The sequence below is a fragment of the Varroa destructor genome, unplaced genomic scaffold (genome assembly GCF_002443255.2).
Source record: "Varroa destructor unplaced genomic scaffold, Vdes_3.0 BEIS01000003.1, whole genome shotgun sequence".
Classification (NCBI taxonomy): Eukaryota; Metazoa; Arthropoda; class Arachnida; order Mesostigmata; family Varroidae; genus Varroa; species Varroa destructor.
In genome coordinates, this window is record NW_019211456.1 from 56,819,045 (window position 1) to 56,829,409 (window position 10,365).

General features: G+C 37.5%; 1 protein-coding gene across 1 annotated transcript; it reads left to right on the top strand.

Annotated features, from left to right (window-relative positions):
• Positions 1-1,380: 1,380 nt before the first annotated feature.
• LOC147757178 (uncharacterized) lies at positions 1,381-10,365 on the top strand. The gene is made up of 6 exons (XM_086984850.1): positions 1,381-1,517; positions 1,912-2,965; positions 3,201-3,298; positions 3,529-3,678; positions 4,002-4,280; positions 9,594-10,365. The coding sequence occupies exons 3-5, from the start codon at positions 3,215-3,217 to the stop codon at positions 4,080-4,082; spliced, it is 315 nt and encodes a 104-aa protein (XP_086840976.1). The 5' UTR covers positions 1,381-1,517; positions 1,912-2,965; positions 3,201-3,214; the 3' UTR covers positions 4,083-4,280; positions 9,594-10,365.

Below are 10,365 nucleotides of genomic sequence, written 5' to 3' on the forward strand. Positions count from 1 at the left end.
CTTACCAGTGTTAAGCAGACAGAAAATGAGCTGAGACACTGTGAGAAGGATTCTTAGAGACACTTACAAATCACGACGCGTAGGCCGCTACTATGATGGGTCACGGAATCAATCGCCCGATTAGAAGCGTCGGCGTGGATAAGAAGCTGCTTTTTAAGATTCAGAATGATTGCACTTCGCTTTGGACAAGAGAATCATATGATCAGAAACTCTGAAGCCCTGGTAACAGCTGGCACGCCGCTAGGCAGAAACAGTCTTCATTAAAGAGGAATGGTCGCAAGAAAAAACGGCCACTTCAATAACAGCCGTGGATCATTGATCAAACGTCATTCCGAGCACCAACAAGTGGCTGGTCCGCTTAGGCGATTTCCTATTTCGAGTCACAACAAAACTCAAGAGTCAGAAGAAGTCAGAAGTCTGGAAGATGAGTTTAATTGAGGCAATTACTTCCCCGTAGTAGATCCAAGTTTTGTATGTGAACAAGAAAAAAGGCAAATTAAGTTAACCTTGGATATACGATTCTGTTCGAGGAGTTTGTTAGTTATTTCCGCTAAACAGTTAGGACCTCGATGTTGAATAAATGCATTTATCATGAATCCTCTTATGCGTGCTTTTTTGCTCTGTTAAGTCCTATTAAGCCTGTTTTGTAAAATAAAGTTTGTAGTAGTTGGTGTGATATTGGTTACGGATGCTTTTCATGGGATTCCTAGTCGAAAATTCGTAGTGAGAACAGTGCAGATTTGAACCATGATTGTGACGTCACTTGAATGGTCAAAAAAATGTATTACTTTACTTATTATACGGAATTGTCTACATATGTATATATAGTTTCGCCGCATTCATGTTTCTCAAATTTGTTTCACGACTTGTTGTAGACACCGAAATTGATGCTGCCACGCTGTAGGAAAGAAATTAAACAAGACAAACAAGCATCCGAGTTCTTCGATACAGTTAGAGTACAAGCCAGAATCCATCGTGAGAAAGTATAAATCACGTAAACAGATTATGTTTCTGATCTGCCCCGCTAGATTAAAACTGAAACGTTGACTACTTATTTAGTCTAGTGTAAGTATGCAAGATTAAGCAAGAAGTTATCAAATGATTGTTAACACAATATTGGCGAATAGCGAATGACCTGACAAGAGGTGTCTGTGGTATAAATACAAAACAACACTATACTGGCATACGACGCGAAATCATCACAGTCGATAAGCTACGTAGCTGCAACCAAGATTTGATTACAACGACAGCTGTTAGTGAACACATGGCGCCATTAAAAGGGAAAGAATGCTCTGCGGTCCTTAATTTGAACACTTGTGCTGGTCAGCTTCGAGCAAGCCTTTTAGACGCAGCTGTTTTTACGATTCATACTTAAGCCAGTTTCGCTTTATGTGAGTGATCACTACTCTGAAGCTTCACTGACCGCCATTTATTTAAAGGCGTACAATGGTCTTCGAATCGCAAATGGGCGTTTCAACGAAACGAATAGACAATTAGTAATATGTTATTCGTTAAAGGTGTCTGTGTGCAAGATGTTTTACGTTTATCGTGTTCTTTTTCGTAGCTTTTTATGCTGGCGCTTTCCATATACAGGGTTTAATAGAGCCAAACAATAACTATGGAAATTACCTATGTACTACTCGAAAATACAACAATGACCCTATTGTCGTAAACCAATAGAAGACCTCGGCAAATAACAAAAATTGGGGCACGCCAAATTGACTATTTGCTCTATGGTGGCTATATTATCTGGATTTACTTGTGGGCAAAGAATATATTCGTTTTGAACTACAGGCCAAAACTAAAATATTCTTTCAAAATTTTTGCAAATTGGGAATTCCTTTTTTAAAAAGAGAAAAAATAATAACAGATATTTTTTTCTGTCTTTTTTCTGAATGTTTTCGCTTTTAGTTGTTTCGCCTTCTTTGGATGCCGTATGAAGAGTGGTAAAAAAATTGACTTAGGGCAATCCTAGAAGTTTACGGCCTTGATAGTCCAACGCTTAAAACGTCTGGCGATAGTTGATCTTCGTCTATATTCTGAAGACAAACTGCCTGTGACGTGCTTCTAGAAAAAAAAAAAACTAGGTTTCTTATTGTATCAAGAATAGCGGGTGAACGTATGCCCACAATCACAGACGGCAAAATAAAGGTTACGGTAACTCTAACTGAGCCCTCTGTATACGATACTTTACATGTATTTGAGGTACAACTAGAAACTGGCGTGCAAGACACAACGGGCAATAAGCGTACTGTAGTTACTAATAAAGCATTCGAAACATTTTTATGTTCTCGCACATTTTTTTTATGTATAACAATATACATATAGTATAAGCAAAGTAACTTATCTTGTTACCATTTAAACATTTATCTAGTCTCTCGTAGCAACAACAACAACAACAGAGAATATTCATGTTAAATATATATGTTTCATGAGTTAAGCGCACAGAACCGAGATAACCCAACGATAATGCTCTTTTTTACATGTGTTCTTTAGCGGAAATATATGTCACACCACGAATAGTGTGTGTAATAAGTACTTTGGCAAAAACTGTCTAACAAATTTTAGTTGATGGCGGAATTTAAGATTTCCTTTCTTCTTTTCCTAGCAGAGAATTTCAAAATGAATTGCGATTTGCGCAAAATGTATAGACTTAAATTCTTTACTTAATCATATATGATCTTGCATAGCTTCTCATCATTTATACGTATTTAGGAAGTATACAAGTGGGAACAAATTATGCAAGCTCGCCTTAAGTTAATACAATAATTCAAGGCTTCCGCCATAATTACTCGAAGACTAATTTTGCTTTCTCTAAATTGCAATCTTAACTAAGCGCCATTAATAATATGCAGAAATGTTTAGTCGACAAAAACAGGGAAAAAATATTACATCGACTATACGGAAACGACCCTTACCGCTAAGTGGAGCGAAGTGCATGAGGATTATCATACTCGACTGATAGGTATATTTTATATACCTATCATTATACCTATAAATAAAGGCTTTGATTAAAAAAAGATTTTAATAAAGTTTCTCTAAATATTTCACTGAGATAATTGTAAAGAAATTTGGCACATTTGACCCGTGACCAGCTTTCTCGAACCACCGATATATCTCTATGGCAGGTTTTAAAACGTTTACTGCATTTTGTGAGCACCTTAAAGTGAATGACTTCTAACCGGAGTTTATTTGTTTAGAAGACTAAAATCGAATGCTAAGGAGCATGCATCATATGTGCTATCAAGGAAATCAAGTGCTCATAAGTAGTTTTGCCGAAGTTCTTGGGAACCAAAACGTGAGTCATCAAGTGCACAATCGTACCCACTGGTTTTACAACGGACAAAAGAGCATTGGCAGATTGGTGTTCCGCAGTATGTACGGTTGAAAGCGTCTAAAATGCAAGACGGCCCAAGCTAGAATATCGCTTTGGGAAAGCAAAGTATTTTGCCAAAAAACTTGAAACGTGGACTGCTTCAATCTACGTATTTACCAAATATAACCTTGAACTTTTCGTTTCTCTCAAAGCTTCGAAACGAATGTGGCGATGTGCCGACGAGCAGAGTTGAGGGTCCATTAATTTCAAAAACGTTTTCAATGGTTGGAAAAATATTGGGCACATGCATAAAATCCGTCGTGAAAAACTTCGAACGAAATAACTGGAACTTGGCGCTTGAGGTATGTACAGTTGGTACAGGGCCAAATCGTATATGCTTTCTTTATTCAGACCCGTTCGGATGGAAACATTTTATGCAGTTTGATTACTGTACAGCGTACGCAAATTTAACATAATTTTTTGTCAATAAAAAGGTATCAAAATAATTTTATGTAGGAAACGTAGCACTTTACCAGGTTGTTCGGATTTGTTTAGCACTAGCATTGACTCTGTCTGTGTCAGGTGGACTTGTATTATCGTATTTAGTTTCGTCATCGATTGCTTGTCCGAATTTAGAGGTTATGAGAAATGAAGTTATCTCTCGAATCTGTTTTCCTCGATGCAGGCGGCTATTGAAGCGAACAAACAAAACGTGCATTATCGTCGACTGGCTATATCATGTACTACCGGTATACTGCCGGGATAAATGTGCATACAGCTCTTCACAAATTCGAAATATGTGATAGCATTAGTGGTGTCTTTTTCAGGTGATATCTCGTAACAGATTTCCTAATATTCACAGCACAGCAACTATGAGCATCACCTTCCGTTTGCATCTTTTCCGCACTTCTGATTTCGTCCGATCTTTTTCTAAGGGGCGGAACATGCGTCATCTGCGTTAACGGTAAGCTACAGACGGATTTTTTTACTAGTGATAGATGCGCAAATTCCCTCTAGAGTACTTTGCAAGTGTCTCGATCTCTTTTGGATCTAATTTGTGAGAAGCCCATTTTTATTTTCTTCATACTAAATGTTTTCCTTGCATTTTCATGATATTTGCTTCGAAAAGCCTTATACGGAGTCCACAAGGAGCGCCACCTCATTGTTTGTTTTGCTGATAAAATACTGTAATCATCACAGTTCTTTTTCCGTTCTTGATCCTGAGATGTAGTTACCTCTCCACTTGATTTCAATCTCGTAATTGAACTTGTTAAAAAAAGCAAGAGTAACAAGTTATCGTTTCGTTAAAGGGCTTCCTGTTAATCTTCGATAGATTTCCTCAGCGCACATAACTTTGAGAAGAAAAAACTAAACCGCTGATAGTTAGTTTTCACTGGTAAACGATATACTTGTTTCTAGATCCGTTATTTTTCTAGTATATTTTCTGGTGGAAGTCAGTCAAATCATAGTCGTAGAAAGCAATTGGGTCGTGATTTACGAAGTATTTACAATTTTGAAATGATTTCGAACACACTAAAGTTATCGTGCGAATGGATACATAGAGCTATAAACAAAATTAGAATAGTATTTTACAATGATACATGAACATTGGTCAACTTTGTCGCTTAACCTACATGGAAAGCCTTACCACCAGGAGTTTGATCGTACGTGACAACCTAGACAGCTGTAGGCCATGCTCTTTAAATTAATTTGCTAAATATGATTTGAAAAAGCTTGACCTATAAAATTTATAACTCAGTGGGAAAATACATAATTGTCGATCGTTTTGTGGTGGCATCAAAATGTATCGGAAGAATATTAAAAGTAAATTAGTTAATTCAGCATTTGCACTTACGAACCAACCCTAATTCGCTATAGCTACCATGTGTAATTGTTCGTCCATCTCAAGCAGAAACAATAGTAGGTATGTAACAGTGTACTAAGGTAACCGCCATTTTATTTGAAGTTAACTTCAGGTCGTATGCTTATTGGTTATCAGCAGTACGTCTAGCTCATTATGTCTGTGTTGACAAGACGGACGTAATAACATTTTGCACACTCTATCTAAATAAGCCAGTACGTAATGACATTCTCGTGGGCTCATAAATGTTAGAACACCACACAAGAGACCTGTTGAAATCGATTCAGGTTACTTATCTTCTAAGGAAATTCAAAGTTTTTAAGTGTAATTCAGGTACTACGCCGATAGAATAATAAGATATATCTGTGCAATACTAATAAGAAATTTTAACTTAAATATTTCTAACAGTGCAAAATACAGAAAAAGCATAATTTAATACACGCAGCTAGAACGAACCATTATTTATTTCATATTTACAAAGGGAATAATTAATATATAAAACAGGCGGTCGTGTGGTTCTATCACTGGGGCGCTGTCTTTTCTCTTGACGAGATGATTCAGTTCAGTAAATTTTTTTTTCACTTTTTTGTTAAACAGAGAACAGTGACTATTGCATGACAGTTTTTTTTTTTTTTTTTTTTTTATAACTGTACTCTTGCAGACAATTCGGAAAAGATGAAAAATATATTTTTGAAGTAATTACGATGCTAGATTTCCTCAAATTTCGATCTCATATAGAAACTGAGGCACTTAGTTCTACAATACTGTATCTGAGATACCGAAAATTCGCTGAATATATTATATAGTGAAGGTTATGCACACCGTAATTATGTATAACTGGTTGTTTGAACGGTTCAGTATCATCCATGCATGATTTAACGTAGTTTTAGGTTCGTAGAATGCTATGTCCACTTTCGCGCATTTGCCCTCCCAAGTAACAAAGAGGCAGCTGTAGGCCGTTACTTGAAATGTCATTTGAGGTCATCGATGAATAGAAATGTCCCAGAGAAGGTAGCTTAATGGATTTCGTGCCGTGCAGTGCGGTAGAGACCAAGAACGTGATTAAGATCGGTGGCAGCTTTGAGCCGATGTAGTTTCTACAAGTTTGCAGGAAATGGGTCTTCCCATGTGACCTCGATGCCCTAGGCTGCCGCTGAACTATTTTGAGAAAGTATAGTCGGATAGAGAGCGGTGGGGACTGAGAAGAGAGAATCTTGATGGTACAAACATCTCTACGATTGTCTCGTTGCGACTGTCTGTGGCGAGCGACGAAAAACTTCTGCCGTGGAGAAAAAGAACTAGCCCGGCGTAGGGAAAATTGTTTACATAGCGGCCACGTAATGGAAAAGTCATCCTGGAAAGCAGTCCACTTTTCTCTCCTAAGCTCCATCGCTTCCATGCCTGTCAGACTTAGCAGTTAAGCCGAGTTTTACTGATACAAGACCCGCAAGCGTTAACTAGGCTATATTACCTCAATAAAATTCTTTCGATTGCTTTCAAAAATAACTATGTTGCCAGCGTACAGGATTAGGAGAAAAATTACGTCGGTTAACGTTCAGTAACATACAAGCAATGTTCATTAAGAGGTGCAAGGAAATAATTAAGCGATTTTTTTTAATACGTTACATTAACTTTTAACATATAATACCTTTTAATACATTAACTATTACATTACACTAGAAATGCCATGTAACTATATTCTCAACTCAATTACTCGACAAAAAAGATCATACTGCAAGTGAAAAATGGTATACAACCGTTACTACCATTTCGCCAATCTTAATCAGACAAGAGCCAGATATGATGTTCTAAATATACACCCACATATATATATACTTTCCGATATAGAGCGCTTAAGATGCATTCATGTTATGCTCTATATTTTTGCCAGAGTAGGTCAGTTAACTTGGAGACAAATTGTCTTAGATTATCTTTGATACTAGTCTTTTGGGTATGACAACTTCTTCCACAATTCAGCGTGTCCATACTGCACTGCTAAAAAGACTGTTTGCTTGTTGTGATACAATTAGACTATATATCCAAGCAAAACCTTCTAAATTGCATATGTAAAGTGCCTTCTGAAACCATTTGGCCACGTTGGCGTTTCCGATAATTTGTCTGAGTGATAAAACAGGAAGTAATCAGTAAAAGCATATTCTATAAAGAAATGAACCCAGAAACATGTACTTTACGTATACAACACGAAATATTTTTGTGTTTATGGATCGAGATGTCGATCCTGACATTTACTTAGAATCGTTGTGATGCAACCGCAAAGGTATGGCACAAAACGTGTAAACTTGCCGTTTGCCATGTTTTTTTCTACCCAGTATCGCAGATAACCAGAGTCGCTAGAGACCAAACAAAACGAATGTTAATGGCAACTAATACTGCGGCTATGTGACGAAGGTAGGTCAATGCGGAAAATCTAGGGTGAGTCTTGCCGGCAGGTTGGCTACGCGCTCCGCGAATTAGGACCACGAAAGCTACAAACGATCTCGATCGTTTCGATCTTTATTATTGCAAAACATGGAGTGCTAATCAAAATTACAGAAATCGAACAGTAGGAGTTTTAGAGATCACTGAATGGCTAGTGAGGATTCGACGTACATAATTCATAAACATGAACGTTATTCTACCGAACAGGCTTTGCACGGTGTATTAAATTTTTGATAGACGACAAAAACTGAAAGAAACTGCTAGAGTTTTCTGTTCTACTTAGCAATGAAGTTAGATCCCGTGGCAGATAGTGATACGTTCCAAAAGAGAACTCAACTTGTTCTATTAAGAATTGAGAACTAGAGTCACTTTTTGGGTTTTTCGTATGTAGCCGAAAGTTAATGCGAGGCAGCGGGTTACGATCGCTTGTTCTTCTGCGAATACCTTAGGCAACGGCTGAAAGAGCTGTAAACCGATAACTGTTAACAATTTCAAAATTCTTGGAGCTTTTTCTTTTACATATTTGACAACTTTTATGATTGCATTATTTCAGTCTTACATTGTAGAAACATCGAAATGGTCTACGTGTTCAATCATTTGTTAAGGTTTTGTGTCGAATCGTTCAATGACTAACTGCGTTAACGAAGATCTTCGCCCCACATTTGGCGCAATATATTATTTTCATCACACGGCTACAATGCAATATAAATTTCCCCAGGTATTGTTAGCCTTTTTAGTTTTTCGCGCTGCGATTTCCATTATGGACCAAAAGTATGGCGATAAGCTCGCATATATGTTTACGCTGCGTTCCTGACTTAATACCATGGTGGCTCTTGAAGGCTGAAATTGTGTGTGAAATAGTTGTACATTTGTCTGTCGACAAATACTTAGAAATGCAATGTTTTTGTATTTTCACGTACATATTATTGTCAGTTTAATTTTTTTTTTGCGTAAAATAGTTGCTTATTCCGAAAAAGTCCTTTGTATCATAATCAATTGCTTTCCGGTTTTTGGCATTTAGACGAATTTGTTTGAAATACCCAGGCAGTAAAATGCTTCTGCGGGCTACTCTATACGTTGACGATGATTCTGTTTTAACAATGGTTGACGCGACGCGACGATGTCAAGAGGCGAATTACAATGGTGTCATGCCTCGAAGCAGAAACAGCTGTGAAATAATAGCGTGATAGTTCTTTCGATTTTTGATGTGCTTCATCCTCCATGTAGATGGATCTATGCACCTGTATCCGCTCCGCTGCTCCTTGTATGTCGTTTATTGTAAGTGTTTCCGTATGTGTCTGTATGTGTGCGCGGTCGCGTGTCCGCATCAGGACCACCTCGTTTTCTATTCATGATGACGATGTCCGTTGTTAAGCAGACGACTGATGCTACCGGCGACGCTCTGCAGCGGCAGCAGCATTAGCAGGACAACGTACTGGACCGAAGGGAAGCGGGCTAACGGGGGAGAATAGTAGCAATAGTAGAGAGGGAAAGGATTCTTTGTCGCTTTGTAGATCGCTTTTCGTCTTTATTATCGTGGCGTTTCAGCCGCCATGCTAGTCCAAAGTTGTCCTATCTTATTATTAGGCTGGCGTTTCGTCTGTTGACGAGACTGTCTATATTTAAACCGGTAACCCTTTCTAAACGATCGCGTTTCTACTTTAGCTTCTGAAATCATATTCACATGTTCGTTGCTGTTATAAGAGATTTTCATGTTCTTTCTATTATGACGCTCATGTTATAAGTACCCCCCCCCCTGCCCCCCCCCCTGCCCCCCCACACACACACAGTATAGTTATACTAGTATTTTTCAGCGTTTGCCATCACGAGTTTCACACCGTCGGAAAAAAAAGGAAAAGAATTATATTAATATCAAAAACCGTATCAACGATCACTTGACAACCACCTAAATGACGAAGCTTTCAAAAATGTTTTCCTTCAATAGACAAGGGCTGATTTTACGATTTATGGTTTCAGTTGGATGTACTCGTCAATAAATTCAACGTTGCCTTTCGGGAACGGTTGTGATATCTGTGAAGTAACGAATGACCTAAAGTATCGAATACTGCAGTAAGTGTCAGCGAGTAATATAAAAGACAACAGGTTACTTCATCGTGAACCTCTTACCCTAAGTAGATCATTAAACAGAAACCAACTTTAATAACAATATATAGGTTTTTTTTTTAATTCTTCCGATATATCTGTGCTTTCATATACGGATTAATCGAATCGTCAATTCCACCACGATTGTAAAAAGCAAATCATTTTCGGATAGCAGATCGTAGAAGAAAACTTATTATCTTGGCTCATCGTTTTGCTGGTGGTTGCTAAAATACTCGATTTCACTAATGATACATTTAAATTAAATTGCCTAGGAAATAGTAAGTGAACGTAGGCTTGATATCGAAAAAATTTTCGTCGACATTTAATGTGACTGTCGTAGAGCGTCAACTAAAATGTACATTTGAAATGCTCGATTTTAACATTCATTGGAGAAGAATCAAATTAGAAATAACGTCATTTTTTCTATCGAAGACTTATTTCTACAAATCTCAAGCGTATTTATTTGTAATAAGAGTATTTGTCAACGACGTATTGTCACAATGATTAAGTGCCTTCCATGGTAAGCTTTGGCTAAATCAGTACGACTACATTTATCAGGTGTCATATGCCCGCTTCATTCGTGTTATGACACAAGAATTTACTTTTCATATAAAAAAAAAAAAAAATAATAACTCTTACCTTATTT